The 25,223-nt window shown below is 38.3% G+C and overlaps 1 protein-coding gene across 27 annotated transcripts in view; it reads right to left on the bottom strand.

Moving 5' to 3' along the window:
- LOC131053546 (uncharacterized) overlaps nucleotides 1-25,223 on the bottom strand; it is a 214,637-nt gene that overhangs the window by 75,235 nt on the left and 114,179 nt on the right. For 15 of the 27 annotated variants that reach the window (XM_059213896.1, XM_059213893.1, XM_059213906.1 and 12 more), the window contains exon 11: nucleotides 22,984-23,038. The exons of the other annotated variants lie outside the window; for them this stretch is intronic. In XM_059213896.1, the coding sequence (XP_059069879.1) occupies nucleotides 22,984-23,038 (55 nt within the window). The remainder of the gene's footprint in view (nucleotides 1-22,983; nucleotides 23,039-25,223) is intronic. 27 annotated transcript variants of the gene reach the window in all.

Here is a 25,223-nt window from a genome sequence, read left to right as displayed (position 1 = left end):
GGCTGAAATCTTTCAAGAATGGGCGTGCATTCTTTATGCGACCATTGAATTAAAGGAAGGGGGGCTTCCTCAACCCTTCGTGAGACGTACTCTGGATCGAGCGCATAACCATCATCAATCATTCCTTGCGGAATGTCCACTAGGTTTAGATCAATAACCTACTCAACGGTAAGCCTACAGTAGTCCATCTTGAGAACCTCCATTTTTGTATGGAGATCTACCCAGATATCCTCAATACGATGCACGTGCACGAAGGATTTGATCTTTTCCTTCATACCCCGGTAATCAAAATCCACCCTAGACTTAAACCTTTTGAGTTTAATCTCTTGCATCTCAGTCTCCATACCTTTGGCTTTGACGGATCTAATAAGAGAATACCAGCCTATCTTCAATGGGTTTGTTGTAGAAATCTCCATTCCAACCTTATGTATGACAAACTGATGAGCATGCACAGCCATGTTCTGTCTTCCCAACTCCATAAGAATGATCATATCAGTCGGGTATCTAGGGAGCGTGTATGGCTACCCACTATAGCTTCCGACTCTCATATAGGTAAAGATCGGGAATTGAAGAAGCAAGCACCCATATTCATTCACTCTTTCCCATGCCTCATCTGACACCCTTCTGTTCTTTAGAGTCTTGTCAAACTGGCACATGAAGTAACCAAAGAATGCATCTTGAACTCTTCTGAAATGCAATCTGTTGGGTCTCAAAGGCAGCTGATCATAATATTCCCACATAGGTATAAGCAAGCGATCACCCTTGGTAGAAAGACCAGGGAAATGTCTGAGTGACGCTGCCAAATATACTAAGTATGAATTCATGTAGAAAGTCATGGTTGTAGGGACTGCTGCAAGTTGCTCGCACAAAGCATCACTGATAATCTCTCCACATGATATATGATGGGATTGCCTTATGAACATGGTAAACTGATACATCCAGGGTTAAAAAATATTAGCGTGTTCAAGACCCATCATACTGCTGAGGAGAGTTATGATGTCTCCAATTTCCCACTTAAAGTCACAGCAGTACAACTTAGCCCACCTTGAGAAGGCGGCTCGTGGCTCATGAATCTACCTGTTAATATGACGCTTGCAGTCCTTTTCCCTCTTGACATAGTACTCAGCTGCACTATCCTTTGAAATTTCCATATAAACAGGTGTTGGTGGTATTCTGAAGACTTTCTCAATTGTATCTGCATCAAGATGGATTATTGTCTCGCTATCATCATTTTCAATGGTTCTTGTCTCCTTGTCAAAGCGATGGACGCAAGCGAGAACAAATTCAAGTTCTAGGGCAGCCACTGAGAAAGAGGATGCGTGATGGATGTGACTGTCCAACAACTGCTGCATATTACTATGTTGTGGATCCTCCACTCTCTTGACAAATTTTGAGATGTCCACATGCCCTATCTCCGTGTCTTTTATGCGATCCAAAGGAGAGGAAACTTGTGAAGGTGAAACTTCATTTTGGCACTTGTCATATTTATACTTCATCTTCTTTGGAATAGGAGAGGATGGTGAATTTGATATTGAAGGATATCCTGGTCTACTGCGATGAAGACTAAAAGTGTTAGGGCAACATCATAATCAGTTGCAACTAACATTTTTCCTTCTTCAAATGGGAAGAACTTCAACCCTTGCACTTCATGATTTTGTGAGAGAAAGATGGGAAATAAATGGGAATGGTGGAAATTTGACTTTGACCAATTTCGGATCTTGAGGAAAATTTTACAAGTATACAAGTTGGGAAGAGTGCACATGCAATCGGATTTTTAAAACCCAAATGCAAGTATACTTGTAAAACGGAAAATGGAGAAATGAGTGAAAAATAAGAATTAGACTTGTGGGAAATGACGTGAACGGAATGTATGGGTATGGGCAATATGGATGGATAAAAATGGGAAGATTTTGAGAATGTCATTTTCAAGAAAATTGGAAGAACTTTGGACATGCAATCCGATTCTAAAATCCCGATTTTGGAAGGATGGGTATTTTTCATCTTTGCAACTTGGAATTTCACTAGAAGATGGTTAAATCCTTATAACCATAAGGGAAGAACAATTATTTTCATCCAACTTGTAATCGGGATTTAAAATTCTGAATACAAGTAAAGAGGGAAAATGGGGAAGAACAATGCAATTCAAAAATTGCTTTACAAAGGGAAAATCTCTCACAAAACCGACTTTTGGGCCAAAATAAACATATACAAAAATTTACAACTAGAAAGGAAAAACAAGAAGACAAGAAAACAAAAAAATGAAACAAGAAAAGAAAAGAAATCATACCTTGCTTCAAACTGAAATGCCTCTTCAAAAAGATGATCAATCTTTGAAAGAAGGGAGAAAATCTCTTAAATAGAGATTAATCTCATTCCAAAACCCTAGCCACGTTTTATCAAAATGCCTTGGGCAGCAAAACGTGGAACCAAAAGCAAACTTAATGGCACAAGAAGTGGTCAAACCTCCATCAAACCCCAACACCTTAGCATAGCAAGCAAAAACGACTTAGGAGATTGGAGATACGTGGCAACTTGGGAGAGAAAATTGCGGTTTTAGCAAAAAAAGTGTTTGCTTATTCAACCCCAAAAAACCAGCAATCGTACATCCCAAATGGCGTGATATGTGTTTACAAATGCATGAAAATAGGGAAGAATCCCAAATGCCTTTTGTCTCCCAAAAGATGTCCACAAAAAATTCTTCGAATTTCCAACAAAATCGCCTTCCTTTAGCTGGTCGGGTTTTTGGAAAAGGAATGCAAGTTTCATTTTAGATGCAATAGAGAAAATCGGGCTTTAATTCCCAACAAGGCAAAATCAGGTTTTGGAAATCCAATTATAAGTTTAAAATTCCTCAATTTACACTTTATGGAGAAAATCGGGTTTTTTGGGCATAATAGCAAGTTTAAAATTGTTACTTTATACCATTTCTAAGCAAAATCGGGTTTTGGAGAAAGATATGCAAGTTATAAATAACTTGTAAAGGGAAAATAAAATCCCTACAAGTTTTAATAACTCAACACATGTAATAGGGGAATAAAATCCCCATTACAAGAAAAAGACACTAAAATAGGGGTTTTACAAAAGAATTACAAGTGACTTTTAAATATGCAATTTAAAATTAACTTGTAACTTATCCAAAAAATCCCTATTATGACTTAAAAAGTCAAAAAGCATCAAGTGGGAAATAAAAAGTTAAGTTACAAGTTCTTTTTTCGATAAAATGCACTTGTAATTAGCCAAAAATTTCCCTACAAAGACAAACAAAGAAAATCATTAAAACTTGCAATTCAAGGAAAATTTCCCACTTGCAGTCAGGGAAAAAAAACACAAAATTGAAGGAAAGACATAGCAAACGAACCCAGAACGTGATGAAATTTGAAACATGGTTCGAGGATGGACTGAAGATTAAGACATTCCAAGGGCGAAGCGAAATTATGCCTCGGGAAGCGTGCCATAGAGTAAAATTTTCATTTTTGACAAAAAATTTATGTAATGGTCCTTTATTTTTTAAAACAAAAATGAGGACAACATGCCAAACATCATTTGATTTCCAATGGTGATTTACAGCCTTCGTGCTATGGTGTGGCACTTTACATTTGATCCATTTGCCAAGACTATAGGGAATCCTCTTTGCTCATAAGTGGATATCTTGTGTGTTCATAGGAGAGAGGAGTTTATAAAGTTGCGTGTAGCTCCACTATTGATAAGGATGATAATGGGATGTATGTGTAGGTATCCTTGGGCTTTAAATGTGGAAGGATCATAACCTCCCATAATGATGGATACGGTACTATTCTTCCTTGGTGGAGGCGGGGGTCTAGCTTCATCCTCTAATTCACTGTTATCTAGGCTATCATCTTCTTCCCCGTCACTATTTGGTCTTCAATATAATGGATCTTTCCTTTCCCCATTCATCTATGACCGGGTTCCCATGCCTCCTTGCATGCGAAGCATAGTTTCTTCCTTCCTAGTCCTTGACGAGTTGCTTCATCTAGCTGGTTTCTTCTAGGAGCCTCCGTTTGAATGGTGTATTGAGTTGCTCCTTGGGCTTTGGAATTTCCTTGTAGGGTGGCTTGGCTTTGTTTGTCCCAGGGTCCATGTCCCTAGATTTCTTTATTGCCTCTTATAAGGTCCTAGGATTGAGGGCCTTTACCCATCCTCTAAGAAAATCCATCAATCCATCCATGAATAGGACTATGAGATGCCTTTCGAAGATTTCGATGACAAGGACTGATAGCCTCTAGAACTCCATTATGTGATTGTCTATGGATCCCTTTTGTTTGAGTTGCGCCAATTCTTTAAAATGTAGTTCGGGACCTTTGCTATCAAATCTTTCAATGAGTCTTTCCGTAAACTCCATATAAGATGTGATTCTTGCATGACCCATGGTGGTCATTCCATGATACCACCATTCATGTGCTACTCCATCTAGATGTACGGCTGCATACTTGATGGCTTCTTCGTCGGCCATTGGGTTTAGTTGGAAGTAGGTGTTTGACTTTTGCACCCATGACCTGGCTGTAGTATTTCCATCATAATATTGAATGTTGAGTTTTCCCACCTTATGCTTTAGATCAGAATAGTTTTCTCGATTGCCTTTCCTTGGTAAATGCCTCATTCTTAAATCCCTGTAATCTTTTAATGACATTTTGGTTTGGAGTTCTCCATCTACCCAATCTTGTCGGAATTGATCTTGGAGATCTACTCATGAAGGTCCATTTTCTTCTTGCGGTTCAATCCTTGGTATAAAGGTTGGTATCATGAGTCGGGAACTCTTTGTGGGTTTCCTATGGCTTGGACTTCCATTGGTTGATTGTCCTTTGTTCCCTCCTTGGAATATTATTATTATTATTATAATTATTATTTGCTGAGATGCTAATTACTGTTTGTGTGAGCATGTCAAGTAACTGAGCCATTCTTTGTTGAGTATTTCTTTGTTCGGTAAAGAATTGATCCATCTTCCTACCAATATCTTTGTCACCCATGCTTGTTCCTTCTTGGTTGTTTTTGTTGTCTTGGCCTGACTTCTTGTGTTGATAGGTTTTTAATTCTTTATCACTTATAAACATTCACAGGCTGACAGGAATGCTAGCTCTGATACCACTTGTAATGTCCCTTCTAGGATTATTAGTCCTTAACAGACAATCCCTTCTAGGATTATTAGTCCTTAACAGACAACTACTCCAAGTTCTTAAACTTACGAAACTTTATAATATCAAATTATAACATGAATTATATAATCAATGGTATGAATCAATTAATGTCACTTGCTTTTTCTATTATAATCAATATAAATGAATGCTAAGTGAATAGTATGTCTTAAACTTTCCCTTTCACCTATATTGATAAGGGATGTAAATTGAATGTCCAATATAGCAATATAACTATGCAATGAGATATAATGGTATTGCTTATAGCAATACGAATTGCTATCTCTGGTATAACTCTCATCACATGCAATGTTTGATCCTTAATTATCACTTATAGCGATATAGTTGCTGTTTCCAATCCGTGCAATCAATTCTGCTTATTGCTTATAGCAATAATTGCTGTGTCTGATATACTGATATACTTATGCAATTTTAAAATGCTTCTATGTCTGATATGATCAAATGATGCTTGCAACAGAGGGGCTGTCTCTCATACGAAACGATTAATCTGTGCTCCCGATAATGTGCCTGTGGCGTTAGCTCTTTAAGAGTGATCCAAACTGGTTATCATTTGGTTCTCCCTTGAACATAAGCAATATTATTGTTAAATAGAAATCGGTGCCAATGAATAGTACTATTATGATCGGATCCTCCTTCAGCAAAGATGTATGCCTCAATCGAATTATGGATGTCTCATCTGATTATATTGAATATACAGCTCTATCAATGTATAGTCATCGGCATCCTCATGTATATTTGGGACTGTAGATAGACATCTTCGATCTGGTTTGATGTCTTCATATATTGATTATATTATTTGTTCTTTCTTCATCCCGTTCCAAGCTGATCACAATTCAGTAATACAGATTCGTAATACATAAATATGAATATCAGATATCTGATTACATGTTTGTCAATCCTAGTTATACACTCCAGCCGTAGATCATTTTCTCATGACCTTATCCTTTTATGCACTGATCCTTCGGAATTCATGTATAGAATGGCATGATTGTGAGCAGGTGTGCAGATGATTGTAGTCCTCATGTTTGGCGGATGTGTATTTTTTAGATTCCTCTTATGTTCCATAGATGCTTGCAAGTGTTTATACTATGATACTAACTATTTTATTGTAGGTGTATGAAGGTCCATCAACGAAAATCTTCCCATTGGAGGTATGACTACTAGTTATCTTTTCATGAATCCTTGGTAATGTTTTTTTTTTTTTATCATCTTCTTGCCTTTATTTTATTCTAAGGAATAAGAAAACTAATGTTATGGAAACCGTCTTATTTATAAGACTTCATGGTTTCTTATCTTTATTCCTAAACTATAACTACTTAGAGATTCAAGACTACCACCCCTAAACATATACTTTTAAAGGTTAGCTTAAAATTAAGATGGGGACATCACAAGGTCCAACTACATGTCCCCCAATATTATTGAAGATTGGGAAAATAAGACTATCATTAACCTTCCAATTGTTGGTGTAAATAGTGAATTTACCAAATAATGCAAGAGTATCCACGGGTATAGGGCAATCCCGTATCACCCAAAAATATTGTTATTTTAATTTGATGATAAGGTTAGGTGAATAATAAAAAAAGAATCCATAGGTCTCCATGTAACTAGGAAAGTGTTAGCTTAAAATTAAGATGGGGACATCACAAGGTCCAACTACATGTTCCCCAATATCATTGAAAATCGGGAAAATAAGACTATCATTAACCTTCCAATTGTTGGTGTAAATAGTGAATTTACCAAATAATGCAAGAGTATCCACGGGTATAGGGCAATCCCGTATCACCCAAAAATATTGTTATTTTAATTTGATGATAAGGTTAGGTGAATAATAAAAAAAGAATCCATAGGTCTCCATGTAACTAGGAAAGTGTTAGCTTAAAATTAAGATGGGGACATCACAAGGTCCAACTACATGTTCCCCAATATCATTGAAAATCGGGAAAATAAGACTATCATTAACCTTCCAATTGTTGGTGTAAATAGTGAATTTATCAAATGATGCAAGAATATCCACGGGTATAGGGCAATTCCGTATCACCCAAAAATATTGTTATTTTAACTTGATGATAAGGTTAGGTGAATAAAATAAAAGAATCCATAGGCCTCCATGTAACTAGGAAAGTGTCCAAGGGGACATAGGGGGTTAAAATTATTTAATATTTGTGGCCTATGTTCAATGGCAAATATAATTTTCAAAAAAAAGGAGAGAGGAAAAAATATTGTTAGAATAAATGTCAATTACATGCGAGAGTAAATGTCATTTACATGAAAGAGTAACTGTCATTTAAACGTTAAGCTTGCTTAGGCTTAGTTGGCATAAGTTAGTTATCATAGAGTTACCTTTGTAACTTCTCATTTAGTAAAGTTCATAGGATCATGCTAGTTATCCTAGGTGGCATTTTAGAAGATATGAGGTCATATCTCATTATCTAATATTTGCATTAGGCATTTGTTGTATTGCATCATGCATTTAATTTTGTATCAAAGGTAGTTGTACCTACCTCATCATCTCTTGCCTATATAAGCAAGGCATATGTACATTTGTAATCATCTTCACCCGTTATCCATCTATGCATTGTTAAGCATTTATCTCTCTATTTCTCTATTTTTGTTGTGTTTGAGTTTGTTTGGGGAGTACTCTTCATCATCAAACTAGTTATCTATTAGCCCATCTAGAGATATTTTTATCCACATTACTTAACTCTCCACTTAGGGACTCCTTGGAGACGTCCAGGCGTCTCTCGAGGGGCGGGGAGAGGTGCAAAAGTCTCCCATCCAAGCAAACAAAAATGCGTCGGAATTTTTTTTTAAATTACTTTTGAATGATTTTTATAGGTTGAAGGTTTAACCTAAATTGATGTGGGCCCCACCCATGCCCCCTATGCATTAAAAAACCCCTAATATTAGTGATTTTACTCATATTTCTACTTTTTTTTTACCAGCAGGGTGAAGAGGAGAAAAAACTTAGAAAATAGTGATTGGAGTGAAAAGAGTGACTGCAAATGTAAGAGTGAAAAGGAGCAAGAAGAAGAGGAGGAAGAGGATTCTACAACATTTTGGAGAGATTTTTCAAGCAAAAGGTAAGTTATTTCTTGTTTTTTGTTTGTTTTATTTTCTGATTTTCAATTTTCTTAATTTTTTTGTTTTTTGAACTTCATTTTTCTTTGATTCATTTCAAAATCAGAATTGATGTAGGATCTTGAGGGAAAAATGATGAATGAACCATTCATCATTATGCCCTCAAGATTCAACATCAAATTTTTAATTTTGTTTTCAAAATTGAAGTTTGTTAAACTAGGCTGAAACTACATGCTTATTGAATTTATTTTTATTTTGTGAAATGCAGTGTCACTATGACAATGAGCTCTCATCATGAGTAAGGATGAGATGGAAATCCATTCTCATAGTGGAAATGATTCCGATTATGAACCTGAGGCTGAGGGGGGTGACCATGGATTTATTCTGGAGCCCAATCTAGTTCCATGGCATATTGGCAAAGTAAGCTAGGGGTCCTTATGATCCTAAATCTCCTCTAAAACAGTTTGCTTCAAAAATACAAGGCACATCAAGTACAGGTGGGGGAACAAGGAAGTGGCAATGCAAAATTTGTGGTCTTACATGGTTTGGTAGCATCACTAGAGCGAATGCACACTTCCTTTTTTGAAGGAAAAGGTGTGGATCCATGTCGCTTTTTGGAAGAAGCTAAAAACATAGAATAAGAATTGACATCAACAAGCTTTGGGGCATTCTAGATGGCAGTGCAATTGCAACCTCTACTAATTTGTCTGCTAAGGCGGCCCTTCAACAAAGCCTGCAAGTGCAACATACTTCTTCTCATACATTGCAGATGAGAGGAGTGATGTCTCGACCTTCATTAATTTCCACTTCTAGTGCCATGGTCGAATCACGAGAGGCTAAGGGGGCAAGGAAACGCAAGATGCTAAGTAATCCCATAACTGATTTGTTTAATGTGCAGCTAAAGGATGATATAGATAATTCCATTGGCAGGTTCTTCTTTGCCAATGCCATCCCATTTCATGTAGCTCAGTCTCCTTATTATAGGGAGATGATGTCGATGGTGACGAAGGGAGGACCATCATATGTGCCACCAGGTGAGACCAAATTGAGGACCATGATCTTGGATAAGAGTTATTCCAAGATCAATGTTTTGATGAGAAGATGAAGGCATCTTGGGTGGCCTCTGGGTGCAACATAGTTATGGATGAGTGGACGGACATTAGCCATTGTCCACTCATCAACATCATGGTCACAAGTGCAGAGGGCCCATACTTTCTCAGAGCAATTGATTCTGCAGGGCATCGCAAAGATGCTGATTTTTAGTTTGAGGTCCTCATGGAGGCTATTGAGGACAAAGAAGCAACACTCTGCAAAAAATCGCGATTATACCTGATTAATCGTTGATCACGGGCCTAGCTGATCAATTCCACGAAAAAATCGAGTTTTAATCGGTCAACGCAGTCAACGATTTTATCGCGTGTAATTGTGAAAAATTTGGAAAACCCACGTGCGATTAATCGGTAAAAAATCACCAATGTGGAAGAAAAACCCGCGAAAACGCTAAACGTCGCAGAAAGTAAAAATAAAGGTGAAATTTTTTTATAAATATGCTGCGTGAAGGGTTTCAGAGGCAGAATTTGGAGGACGGGAGCCACTGACGGGAAGAATAGCCACTACCAAGTCGCACGCCATTGCCACTGATGGGAAGAAGAGCCACTGCTAGGTCGCACGCCATTGCCAACTACCAGGTTTTTTTAAAGAAAATTTTCTATATATGAATGAATGGCATCAAAAAAAATTTATATAATTTGTTGTATAAATTTATACACAAAATATATATTGTATATCTCTATAAATTTATGAATGACATCGAAATGATTTTGTATATATTTTTAATATATTTACTATAGAATTTTTTTGTATATAGCCACTGTATAAATTTAATATATATTTGCTGTATAAATTTATACAACAAATATATATTAAATATAGAAGATATTTTTACTCTGTTTTCTATATAATAAAAATCATATTAAACTCTATTTTCTGCATTAATTTATTGAGTTTAATATGATTTTTACTTTACGTAAAGATTATACAGAAAATAGAGTTTAATATTTTTTATAAAATTGGGTAACCTACCACTAAAACCCTACCTACTCAACCATATTACTTAAGAATTTCCTTGTTTTGGTTTTTTGTGATAGAAAACAATTCATAAGTAAAGGCCAATTCCCAATGACTATGCATTATTATGTCTTAAATCAGATTATTAAAATTAAGGAACAGTTAGGATTCATAATACATTTGACAGTTACTATACTTAAGCCTGGATCCTTACTTCTTTCCTAATCATCAATCCTAACAAAGGATGGGGAATTACTTGTCATAGGGCGCTTGGAAACCAGTCTACAAGTAGGCTCCCTCAAGGTTTCAAGACTTTGTCCATATCCCATTGTTTGTTGGTACAACTGGTAAATTAAGTACAGGAAATAATAATGTACATGACAATGCATACCAGACACAGCAGAAAATATATCTTTATTCGCACATTCAATTATTACAAAGAAGAGACCAAAGATGGTCGGCCAAGGATTACACTAGATCTGACAATACCATCCCCCTTCCTTGACAGTACATGGCATAATTAAAGGACCCGACGGTTGCCGAGAGGTACACAACCATCAACCAACTAACAGATAACCACCCAAGACTAACAACCCACTCAATATAATTAATTAATACCTTGTCGGATAACAAATATTATCAAACATAACAATAGGCAATTTATGCCGACAACATCATCCCCCCAAAAGAAAAAGTCGTCTTCCAGACGACAAGCAAACATTGAGTAATATTCGGGAAGACTAACGACGAACAGCGACTTCGATGGGACAACCCCAACTTGTAGTGTACCTGCCAAATCAAATGGGGGTTTGGGGCAACACCCCCAACGGGGTCAAGGGGCAGCGCCCCTTGCGGGCATCTGGGGGCAATGCCCCCAGTGAGGTCGAGGGGCAGAGCCCCTTGCAGGGTCGAGGGGCAGCACCCCTCGCAGGTTCTTGGGACACCAAATTACAGCCTTCAAACCCACATGGAACTCCATGGCATGCATCAATTTTCTGCTTTTTTAAGACGTCAGGAACAAGGCCAAACTGATCAAGGTGCATTCTCCCGTACGGGAATTGTGTTTTCTGACTTGTTCTTTCGTACAGACTTGTGCTTCTCTATTGGTTGTACGATGCATAGGTGTGTGGCTTGAGACTCCCTTCATCCAACTCAAAGCTGATGCCTTCGAGTTTTTGATATATTGCTTCCTTGACCGTACGGTACTCCTCTTGTGGTCCGTACGAATTTCTCTTGGTTGTTGTACGGCATCCGCCTTTGGTTGTCGTACCTGTAGCATGGTCGAACGACCTCTCCCTGATTATATCCCTATAAACCGTACGATGCCTCGTGTACGATGTTCGTACGACTTCCATGTATGTCGTACGATGCCTCCTATGCCATATCCGTCATACGGTTTCACCATACACCGTACCCTTTTCTCTATGTAGTTTATGTCGTACATCGTATGGGTCGAATGAATGGACTGTGCCGTACGGAATGGTTGGATGAGCTACGTCGTACGGGCTGATTGAACTAGGTACGCTGTACGGGTGAGCTACGTCGTACGGAATGGTGCTCTGTCATACGCCATATGGACTCCTCGCCTTGCCATACGGAATGGTGTTATGCACCTGTGTGTCGACCATACTGGTTGGCTGTACGACGTACGGCATTTTTGCTTCTTCACCTGCACCGTACGGATTCGACTTCTCCTGTGGTTGGATGGGAATGTTCCTTCCCTCTCTCGATTTAGTCCTACTGTCAAATCTGCTTCCCCGGCTCTCCCTTGACTGTACGGATCTCTAGCACTCGGCTTCTCTAGTTTGTACGGTGTAGCTGGGGCTCTTAGCTTCGTGTGGTAACCTCATCACGTTGACGCAACCTGGACCCTCAGAAGCCAACTTGCTCTTGTCTGCTCTGAACCGTACGACCGAATTGCTTTTGGTTGATATGAACCGTTTAGCGTATAGTATTAACTTCTTCAGGGCATCTCCACCAGGCTCTACAACATCCAATTTCAGATCCTCGCCCTGTGAATCTTCTTCATACACCTTAGATACTTCCCCATTCCCATTCGGCAGCCTTTGTTCATACGATACAAGCTCACTTGGTAACTATTCGTACAGCCAAGACACACCAACGTCAGATGTGCACAGATGAATATCGTACGACAGACTTTGTACTTCCTCAATTTGGCCAATTTGTAGCATGTTATAGTCGGGGTGGAAAACTTCATAATCCTCCATCTGCCAGTGGAATAATCCATTAAGAGAGCTCGTCTCATCTTCAAAGCAATCTTCTAGTTTGAGCACCCCTTCATCGTTAGGTTTCCTGCCTTTCCTTCCTCTATCCATACCTAACTCTCCACCCTCAGACTTAGAGTCCAAGGGTGCCAATTTTTCACTCACCGCCTGGTTCCTCAAGTCAATGGTGTGCTTCCTCCCGTCACTCTCGATCGAGAGTGTGTTTCGCTTCCAGTTACGATTCGCCTTGGCAGTAACCAACCATCCCCTCCCTAGAAGTGCATCGTACGCCTTCTTCTGTAACCAGATAACTACAAAGTCCAAGAAAAATTGTTATGTCCCAATCATTACTTTTTGTGCCATCAATGTTCCCAACGACTGGATGTCGTGTTGGTCAGAACCTACCAAATGGAAGGTTGGCGGGCAAAGCTTCGGCTTCCCCAGACATTTCCATGTGTCTTTTGGCTGTACATTTACTCCCGAGCCTCCATCGACAATGGTGTTTGTCAACTTCTTCCCCATTATTTCCATCTCGACGACCGCCGGCTTCCTCTCAATGCTCACCGTAAACAACATTGGATCACTGCACTCATTCCCTTCGGCTGATGGTTTTCCCGTCAGTTCCTCCTTGTGTGGCTTACATTGGTTCTAGAAAATTGTGTTGTCACTGACTATGTTGGCAATTGCCATTCTCAATTGCGGCATTGTTTGAAGAAGGTCTGCCACCTTGATGGGTACGGTTGTTTGTAGCACCTGCCGGACTATGTTCTTATCTGACTCCCGCAATGACATACTTGTAGTTCCATTGGAAGTTACTCGTTCCTTCGCCAACACTTGTTCTACTTCGGCTTGTTCCTTTTCCATACCAGAGTTTGAATACATTGCCTTCTTTGTTTGTGCTCTTGTGATTGCCAAAACTACGTCCTCTTGTTCCTCCACATCCAACATATTAATACCCTTCTAATTCGGGCAGTTGGTATCTTCATGGTCCCTTGGTCTACACCATTTGCACAATAATTGTATGTTGTCTTTCCTGTTATGGCAGTCTCTCGCAAAGTGTCCCCATTCACTATATTGTCGGCACTGTATGATAGGACGTCCTTTGGAGTTGTACTGTATTTGGTTTCGCCCTCGTTGATTTCCATAACCACTTGGCGATACATTCTGTGATTTCGATGGGCTGGATCTCCCTGTGTGAAGAGTACTTGTGTACTTCTCATCTTCAAATTGTACGGGCACTCCTTGATTGAATGCCCCAGCACTCGGCAAATTTCACAAAACATATTTCTAGGACAATTAGCTTTCGTGTGCCCCTCCCTTTTGCACTCAATACACCATAGTTCATTACCTTCATTGCTGGTTCCTTTCTCAGCCGTCAATTCTTTCATCATTCTCAACATATCCCGTCAAAGGGCTCGTACGGTTTTGGATTCTTCATCACTGCTACCTTCGGTGCTCTCATCATCATTGGTCTTCCTCTTCTCTTGGGAGGAGGTTTTATTTTTTCTCTCGATGTCCATCGCTCGATTGTACGCATCGGCGTATGAGGACGGAGGCACTACTTTCATCTTCTTGCACAGTGAGGGTATCAATCCCTCCGTGAACCACCTCTTCTTCAACCCATCGGCTGGCTGGTTTTCCATCTTGTTCAACAGTTCATTGAGCCTACGGTTGTAAGCATGTACACTCTCATTTTTCCCTTGCTTAGTATTATACTTTTCGGCCACGATCTCATTATCATCCCTCAAGAGTTTGAATTCCTCCTAGAACGCCTTCTTCAGATCACTCCATCTCGTCTTGTGTTGGGCATCGAGGTCTGTGTACCAGTCAATGGCGATCCCCCAAAGGGTGGCGGGAAATGCCTTTAGCCAGTAGTCCTTGTCATCTTGGCCATTTGCCTCCCAAATGGTTATGCATGTTTTGCAATGCCGTACCAAGTCCTCTGGCCCGTCTCCCGTGAACTTCAGCAATTTCTGCTTTTCTTGGGTGTTCAACATTATTTTCACTCGGAAGGTGCGTGTGTATTCGCCTTGTGTGTCGGACCTGGGTGGACTGTTTCGACCGCTATGCTTTGGTGCTTTCCCTGCACTCTCGGCCACGCACGCATCCTCTACACGTCCACCTTCAACGTCCCCAACACTTCGAGTACTTCCAGGTGTGTCGCACCTGAGTGAACTGTTCCGACCGCTACGTTCCAGTGCTTTCCTTGCACTCTCAGACACATGCACGTCCTCTACACGTCCACCTCCAGCGTCCCAACACTTCGAGTACTTCCAGGCTTCGACTCATCTTTGTGCTCCCTCCGGCCGAGGGTCGACAAGTCACCTAACCGCTTGGTCTTGAACAACCTATGGCCTCTTCTCACCTTTGATGGAATCTACGGACATGAATCACTCAAGGCTGACTCGATTTCTTTTAAGGCTAACTCAAGGATTACACTAGATCCATCAATACCATCCCCCTTCCTTGACAGTACATGGCATAATTAAAGGACCCGACGGTTGCCGAGAGGTACACAACCATCAACCAACTGACACATAACCACCCAAGACTGACAATTCACTCAATACAATTAATTAATACCTTGTCAGATAACAAATATTATCAAACATAACAATAGGCAATTCATGCCGACAACACCCATCTTGGGCTCACCTATCTTGTGAGGTATTGCTAAGCCTCTCCTTGACAAAACCAACCTATTCTCATGAGGGGCAATAGCGGATGATTAAGGAATGGGCTATGACTACACTAACTTTTAATGCATTATCAATAAAAATGTGATTAAGTATGACTGTATTGCAGTCTATATTAGTATTACTATTAAGTTCTGCATAAGAACATTATCAAGCTTCATATATTAAGCATACATACTAAGCACATCCACATGCATACCACCAAGAACAAGGATGTTACTGTCTGTAACTTAATAACAGTTCTGATCTGATCTGATCAATGGTGATGCCACTGGATGCTTTTGATTCCTTTCCTTTATATCTTGGGAGGTATTGCAGCCATATATCAAAAATTTCTTTGTTTTGGTTTTTTGTGATATTGATTTTGATGGACTTGAAAAGCACTGAGAGGGGGGGGTGGGGGGGGGGGGGGGGTGTGTGAATTAGTGACACCAAAAATAAAACTACTTCAAACACTAACCGGTAGATGAACTTAACAAAACTTTTAAACACAATGCATGCAATCCAAAATGATATAACAGCATCCACAAAAAGTAAAACATCCACCATAACACAAGTGTTTGTACGTGGAAAACCCAAATAGGTAAAAACCACGGTGAGATGGAACTCACAAGTTAACTATCTGCAGTAATAGATAACTGACCGGTTAAGGTCTACAAAGTGCTCTGCTAGGAGCGAATCTTGTTAGATATCCCAAAGCTTGATTAGAAGCGTATACCTTGTTAAAGGTAGTACGCTGTTAGGAGTAACCTCGGTGGAGGATTTCTGAATCCAAACTAATGGATCACCCTGTTAGAGGATTTATACATTGAAGCTTGTTAGAGCTTACCCGATTAGGGGATTTGATTCTGCTGTAATTGTTAGAAAACAACAGGATTTTTGTGATCTGTCTGAGTAGCACAATACTTGCTTGATGAGATCCTTCTAAACATATTCAACACTGCTCTTTTGCATACTCTGCAACTTAACTCTTTTGACTTTCGCACACAACATAACACTTTCACTTATATCAAATAATTCATTGTGATGTCAATATATAGACATTATGATTTCATGTCGGCATTAAGAAATCATAACACAATTTCCTAGGTGCAATGTATCTGGACAAGTGATCATAACTCATCACAAAAATACCGCCAAGCAGTCGGTGGTAGTAACTCATCACAAAATCAACAAATACCGGTTGGAACAATTAATACCGGTTGGGGTTAAATATATGAACCGTTGTCCTTGAATCTCCTGACTATAATCTCCTCTTGATCTTCATCTTGATGCCAACTAATGTGTATTCATTGGTTGTCTTCTGTGCATATACCGGTTGACACAAAGTACCGATTAGAGATAAACCTCTTAGTATAACCTCTAGCATACCGGTTGTAGTATAAACAACTTGAAGTTATACCGGTAGACAATATAAACATGTGTGTGTATGTGTTTCATCAATGACAACATATGATGAATATATTACAATCATCATCAAGCCAACATATTTCTATTGATTTCTATGGAATCTCTATGCAGTAGATTTGGCATAAGTAGCAATAGCTGAAAATTTTCTATGTTCTACAAATACTTTTGAAATTTCTATTTTGCTAGGTTTCTACCATATCTTCACTTGTTGTAAACTTGATATTCAATTGCATTAACACATCCAATTTTCCATGTCAATGAAATTCAAATGCAACTATTGTACACAAACCCAACCCTAGATCCCTCAAAAGTTAAAGATTGAGTGTAATGTTTTTGCAGATTTGATTATCAATCACAATGACACGTCAAAAAGACTTTGCGTGGACACATTGCACACCTGTTCCCGATAGCACAAAGGTAAAGTGCAATTTGTGTCTAAATGACGTCAGTGGTGGAATTTATCATTTCAAATTGCATTTGGCAAAAGAACAAGGAAATAACACCGAGATATGCAAAAAATGTCTTGCAGATGTCTCATTATCAAGCAAAACAATCTCTTGAAGGGATTGTTGAGAATAAGGCCAAAAAGGAGAGAATTGGGGTTGAACTAGGTTATAGTTCTGTAGATACCATGAGGAACTATTTGGGTGAGGAGGATGGTGAAGATGGGGGTTTCAGGAATCTGGGTCAACACCTAATTCTATAGCACGTGGATCAAACATAGGGGGAGGAAATATTAATACTTTCTTCCAAACCTCGTACTACACTAGGATCACTAACGACTTTGGAGAGCACTGGATGGAGGAAAACTATCACTGAACAAGCAAAGAAGGCAATTGGTCTTTATTGGTACTCCTCTCACACGGCATTCCATGCTTCCAGAAATCCATATCGGCAACCTATGGTAGATGCTATTGTAGTTGTAGGTCTTGGGTTTCAAGCCCCATCTTATGAGTCGTTGAGGACTAATATGCTCTAAGATGCGGTGTGGGATGTTAAAGATGTTATTAAAGAGCATCAATTACAGTGGGCTATTACTGGTTGCACCATTATGTCAGATGGCTGGACAGATAGAAGGAACTGAACTCTCATTAACTTCCTTGTCTCTTGTGAGATTGGCACTATGTTTTTGAAATCTGTGGATGCATTTAATGTAATAAAATCTGCAGCTCCATTGTTTGAGATGTATGACACGGTAGTTACAGATGTCGGGCTAGAAAATGTGGTCCAACTAATCATAGAAAATGTTGTTTCTTGTGCTGCTGCTGGGAGACTTCTGACAGATAAATACCCTTCTATGTTTTTTACAACATGTGCAGCACATCGCCTTGATCTAACCCTAGAGGACATTGGAAAAATTGAATGGGTTAAGGAGACATTTCAGAAGGCTCGCAAGGTTACCAAATTTGTTTATAATAACACGAGGATTTTGGCTATAATCCGCTCTTTTACAAGAGGCAAGGAGCTAGTTCAACCAGGGGTAACAAGATTCACAACATATTTCCTTGCATTACAGAAACTGTGAACAAAAAGGTAATTTGTGGCGAATGTTTGTTTTAGCTAAATGGATGGAGTCTGGCTTCACAACTCAAGCAAATGGCATAGCAGTGGCAGAGTACATATATTCTACCACCTTCTAGGAATCAATTGAACAAATTGTAGAATTTTCAGAGCTTTTAGTAAAAGTCTTGAGACTAGTGGATGGGGTAAAACCCTGCATGGGATATGTGTATGAGGTCATGGATAGGGCCAAGGAGGTGATAAGGAGTAAGTTGGGAAATAACAGGGATAGGTATATGCCATTGTGGGACATAATTGATAGTAGATGGAATGGACAGATGCATAGTCCTCTCCATGTTACAGGATACTTGCTCAATCCTTTGTTATTTTATAGGACTCCATTCATGGATATTGATGCTAAGATCAAACGAGGGTTCTTCAAGTGCATGGATAAAAAGTTTCCTAACATGGAAAAATATGATGCGGCTACAATAGAGTTGGAAGTGTACAAGCAGACTAAGGGTTTTCTCTCTTCTAGTGCTACCTTGCAAGGCAGAAAGACCATCCAACCAAGTAGACACTATAAACTTCTAACAATCTCTTTATTTTGCCAACATGGTCATTAAGTTTGTTAAGATTTTAAGATATTCTTAGTCTTACAATATCATCTCCATATAATGTGCTTTTCAGCTCAATGGTGGTTGGAGATGAAATACCAAATTTAAGGTGGATCGCAGTCCTCATTTTGACCCAACCATGTAGCTCATCAACTTGTGAGCATAATTGGAGTGTTTTGAACACATACATTCCAAGATATTCTTAGTCTTACAATATCATCTCCATATAATGTGTTTTTCAGCTCAATGGTGGGCTTCTTTTGGAGATGAAATACCAAATTTAAGGTGGATCGCAGTCCTCATTTTGACCCAACCATGTAGCTCATCAACTTGTGAGCATAATTGGAGTGTTTTGAACACATACATTCCAAGAAACACAACAACGGATAAATGACTTGGTATTTGTTCACCACAACCTCCGTTTGAAGATAAAGAAAGCTCAAGGTGAGAATATTAATATATAGTTGCAGGTAGTTGAAATTGTATTCACTATTCATTGTGTTTCTCACTTGGAAGGCAAAGACTAATTTCTACATGGGCAAAATCAAGAACTACTGAGGAAGACTCGCCAATTGACCTCAATGAGATAGATCCAGAGTGTGAGTTGATTGCTGATGATGATGATAATGATCATGATGATCCTCCGCTTGACACTGAAGATTTTGATCTCATGAGGGAAGCCAACTTGGATCCTGAATGGATTGAACAAGCTAGGACAGGCTCTCACCCGGGAGCTTCATCATCGGGGCCTCTTGCCCTCTAGCATGTCATTGCCTACAGTTGATTTTTTGGAGTTTTGTACTTAATTTACAGGTTTTACAGATTGACTTTGTACAAAGTCACAAACTATATTGTAATCGACATTTTGACATCTATCACTATCTAAATATTATTTATGTTGTGGTATGTTTTGTGCAACGTAATCAGCGATATAAATATAAACAATGTAAATCTATTATCTACAATTTATGTGTTGAAGTGTCTATTTTATTTGCCTACAATATCTCTATGCTGTGAAATGCCCTAAAATATATATAAAAAATAGTTTTTGATTGTTTTTCTGCAATTTTTTTACGTTTTTTTTTGTAAATCCAATTTTTTCAAAAAATCTTATACTTTTGTTTTGCTGATTAATTCCCCAAACGATTATTGCTTCCATGATTAAGGAGGTTGGGCCACAAAATGTGGTCTAAGTAGTGACAAATGCATCCCATGCGTGCAGAGCAGTAGGGAAACTTATTGAGGTAGCTTATAGACATATTTGGTGGACTCCATGTTATGTGCATGCCATGAACAATGCACTCAAGGACATGCGGAAGATTGATTGGATTGGAGGAGGAGTCAGCATGCGAGAGATTTGCTGATGTTTATCTGCAACCACCACACCTCACATGCACTCTTCGAGACCTTCTCGAAAAAAGAGTTCTTGAAACTAGTTGAGACCAAATATGCATCCTATGTCATTCTCTTGGAGAGAATGATTGAGTTGCAAGAAGCATTGCAACTCATAGTTATGAGAACAAAGTGGAATAGGTGGGCCGAGGCCAAGACTAAGAAACAGAGAAGGGTGAAGGAGATAGTGAAGAAAGATGTGTTTTGGACTGATACAAAATACACTGTCTCCATCATTGCTCTAGTTTTCCAGGTCCTCAGATATGGGGATTGGGATGCACCTAACCTTGGAGAGGTGTATGAGTGCATCAATTCTATGCTTGACCAGATGAGGACTACTGTGCGAGTGAAGGACCCTACTTTAGCATTCTACAAAGAGAACATTCGACCAATCATTCAACGCAAATGGGACAAGTTCAACATTCCATTGCATATGGCTGCTTATGCCTTGAATCCTAAGTGGTACAAGGCTAGCCCAGGTAGAGTTACACCAATTCAGGATGATGAGGTGAAGGCGGGGTTCTTTAGGTGCATAGAGAGGATGTATCATTCTAAAGACATGCCAGCATAATTCGCACTGAGTGGACAAAATTTGCCACTCTTAGGGGTTATTCAAAAGCGGCAAAGATGGATATAGAAACTATGGCATTATCGTGGTCAAAATCTTTGACTACCACTCTAGCTATCTGTATCCTATCCTAGGTTTCTAGTTCTTCAGCAACTGAGAGGAATTGGTCTACATATAGCTTCATCCACTCTCTTAAGAGGAACAGACTTACCTCTAAGAGAGTAAAGAAGCTTGTGGTTGTACATAGTGCTTTGTGTCTCATTGACTGCAAGACACTTTTGTACAAAGAGAGTCCAATGGCATGATGGGATGTAGAGCCAAAGGAGCCATCACACATTGATGAGGATGATCCTACCACTTCAGATGCAAGGTTGGTTTGTGTTAGCTTGAGGGATCTTGACCGTGGGGAGTCCAGCAGTTCTAGTGATGAGGAGTTTGCAGATGATTAGAGGCCTCCCTTCACTACATTTTAAGTTTTGAAATTTTGCCATTTTATCTTTTGTAATGCTATTGCTATTTGCTACTCATTGTAATGATGTGTCATGTAATCATCTCTATAGACTTTGTGATATCAGATATCCATATTTTCAATATAACAATAATCTCCAACAATAATCTCCAATTTGACAATTTCATTTGTCAAATTTTATTTAGCAGTTAGCATTTAAGAAATCTTCATATCATTTAGATTTTCAAATTTTGCTATTTTATAATTTTACTAATTTCCTATAGTTTCATTTGAACTATAATTCTTAAACTGTTATACATCTTTTCACAACTCGTTTTCAAGTACTATAAGTATATGTATAACTATATCAGCACAACCATCCTGCCCCCCCCCCCCCCTCGGCGCCCCGCCGCCATCCCCTCGTCGTCTCCAAACTTATGCCCTTTGTCCCCCCATCCCCAACAGTCGTGGAACACTAACATTTAGTCTTTTGTCTCAACTCATCTAGTTGAGACATGTCCTCACTTAGTGAGACACCTAGTGCATACACACATGCCACTTGTCGACACTTGTAAAGTGAGCTCACAAGTGTCCCATATATGGAGGGGTAGTCAGTCATTGTTTCCTACCTTCTCACTTCTCTACCTTGTCCATATATGCAAGGCTCTCTACCTGCATTACTTACACTCTTATTGAATATGATAGATATTGCTATTTGTTCTAGTTTGGTTTCACTTGTCAAAGGTTGTTGTGCATTGTGATTTTGGCTAATCCCAACACCAGCGTCTATATTGAACACTAGCTCTCACCTTCTTAAAAAGAGGGTTGGGCTTTGCCATTATTGCTTCATCAATTCCTAAAGTGGATTTTTCGATTAAAATCTAAAATATCATTCAATCACTTACAAAAGTTGTAGCTAACGAGATTAGACAAGATTGTGTATTCACACTCAAGAATCAAATCCCACTCCTAGAACATGATCTAATGGTTTCTAAGGAAATTAGTCATGAGATAATCTTGCATCCTAAGATAGCAAGAATTTGGTCATCTTAAGTGTTACACAAAATGGTCATGATATTTAAAATCACCCCATGGATGATGATAGTGATTTAGATGGAATTAAATCTATCTACAAAGATGATACAATACGGAGTGTAAAGTTTTTATGTATACGCTAGACTATTTAAAGCCAATTTGAGGAGTTGGACAAGCATAGTGTGAGTATCGATAAATCTAAAGAGGTTCAAAAGAATGTCCAACTCCTTAAAACCTTCACTTTGGAACATTGTCTGACACTTTAAACAATGGTTTTTTTTCGTAATGAAATAACTTCTCATTTTCTTCTTCATAGCAATGGACCACTATTAGAAAAGAATAATACATCCAATGAAGACTTTAGTCTCTTGAGATGGGCCGCCAAATCAGTGAAAAGAAATGATGCTCTATTATACCATTCACAGAAAGCAGTTAACAACAAAGAAGAATCTAATCTTGTAAAAGACTTAGGACCTAATGAAATGTGTTGTGGTTAAGAGACTAAAAACTGTGAAGATGAAGGATTTAGTTGTGATGCACATTCAAACGACCCTTCTTTGCATGAGTATCAATCTCTAAGCAATTCTCCTCATTATGTGGACTCATTAGAGCATGCATGTACCATAACATGACGTTTTTGCTTGAAAAGTTGCAAAAATCATTTTGAAATTACATGAGGATGTTTTAAAATTTAACTCCATAGGCAAGATTTCAAGGGTTGAAATTAAGATATAACCAAAATGCAATAAAAATGAAATGCAAACAAAGCACCATACCTATTGCAAGTCCCACAGGATTAATACCATATTTTTTGGCTATTTGCAGATATCCCTGCAATATTGTAATAACATTTATAATTTCAGTGAATTTGAAGGAAGTGAAAACAATACCAATATTTTAACATAATGTTCTTTCAATCATACAAAATCCTAAACTATCAAACCAATTTAAGAAAACAGAGCATACATTTATCTCATCTCTACTTTCTACTTAATCCATTAAGGAACAAAAAAATGAGACTCCAAACTATGTACCCAAAATTATGTTGCTAAAACTCTTACAAAAGTTGCTTAACTTCAATAAATCTCCTGAAAATGTATTTTGTGAAAGGAAGCAAGGTACTCAAAAATGCTTCCTATACCAATATCTTGAGGAAAGTGTTATGCAAATTTCAATCTTTTAATAATAACAAAAAGCATAAACGCATTTCAATATAAAATATACAATATATCATAAAATAGGTGGGTGGTGAAAACCCTTTTGGGAAAAAAACCCCACACTTGAAAGTAGCTCAATGCATTAGTCAATAAACCATAGTTACAATCATAGATGTCAGACTTGGAATTGGCAAAAACTCGACAGGCCCACAATTTGCGACTTCGCAGACCCAAAATTTGTGACTCAGCAAAAAAAATCGACAACTTTTGTATTTTTTTTGGAAAAATTCAATGACAAAATAAATCCAATGAGTATAAAAGTGTTTTCTATTAAATTTGATTCATTTGAATACAAGTTGAGTATAAAATTGCATCATCATGCAAAATCTCAATACAACAATTACTTGGCAACTATTATGAATTTATGATGATTGCATTCAAATATCATCATCATAGTTCATAAATTGCATGTTCCAACATTTTGTGTCTTCCTTTTCCCTAGTCTAGTGAAAACTTCTATAGAGTTTGTAATCCTTGTACTTTGTTGTAGCTCCTCGCTCAACATTGAAAGGTATATTTGTAGTTTTGACTCGACCAAATCATTGATCTCTAATTTGTTGTCTAGCTTTCTTGTGCAAAGCTGAAGGTTGTATTGTATTTTATAGTAATAATGACATTTGAATATTTGATATTGATAATATGATATTTCATCATTGATCAATAATATTATGATAGTGTTAAACATAACTATCTAAGTTGCCAATTCTAGTCTCCACTCCCAAATCACCTCATTGTAATCAGATGTTTTATATGAGAAAACATCTTGATAACTAGTGCGGTTCTAGGAGTGGAGATCCCAATGGGATTGAGGGGTAGTGTCCCTCATGGGGGTCTGGAGGCAACACCCTTAGTTGGGTCGAGGGGCAACGCCCCACACAAAATCCAAGGACAATACCCCTATGCCCCCACCACCAAGCCCAAACCAAGGCCTTTGAAACCAAACAAAACTTCATGTGCACATTTTTGTTTATTAAATTTTTTAAAAAAATGTTTCTTTTTTTTTGTTTTTGTAGGGACTCATCAAGCTTTTTTTTTTAAATTGCCAAAAACTTAGTGAGTACTTGACAAAGACTCAACAAAACTTGCAAGTTTTTTGGCAAGTTACTTGCCAAACAAAAATAATTAATACTCGTCAAGTCTACCAAATACACTTGCAAAGTAAACCTTCATAATTCTATCACAAACCAAAGATCTAGAGAAATTCTGACTACTTAACAATATCTACAAAACTCACACGCCACCTAGGAGATACAATACATGAAACCATCAAATGGTAATTAGAAAACAATTAGTTAAAACCATCTAAAAAATGATGCCCGAAATTATCCCTATTCAAAGATTCCTTCTGATGTGTCATAATATGCATCATAAGTTCCTCAACAAGTGTAACTCCCCTTTATAGATATTTTATACATCCAACAACTTTTTACATTTACTATGCAAACTTGTAGAGGCAATAACTTTTGACAAGATCGACACAACAAACACACCTAAACATGGTGCCAAACAACCGAAAATACTTATTTTGGCCAAAAAACAACTTTGTAGCATGAATATTGACTTTTTTTAATCAAAAAATCACACTTGTAATCTTGACATTAGGAGCATGGTTGAGACACCTTTCTCAACATTTTGTTTCATCCTTGTTGCATCTAGAAATTCATTGCAAATGGATCTATGACTCTATTGTAGTTGGTCAATAAATAAAATGAGTTATTTTGTTATTTAAGTATTTCGTTGCCAACAGTTGGTTGTTAGTTAGTATTTACTAGTAGTTGGTGTTCTCAACCAACATTGGA

Source organism: Cryptomeria japonica, chromosome 2 (genome assembly GCF_030272615.1).
Source record: "Cryptomeria japonica chromosome 2, Sugi_1.0, whole genome shotgun sequence".
In the NCBI taxonomy this organism is placed as follows: domain Eukaryota; kingdom Viridiplantae; phylum Streptophyta; class Pinopsida; order Cupressales; family Cupressaceae; genus Cryptomeria; species Cryptomeria japonica.
Note: the sequence above shows the minus strand (reverse complement) of the source record. Positions and strands in the feature narration are given on the sequence as shown.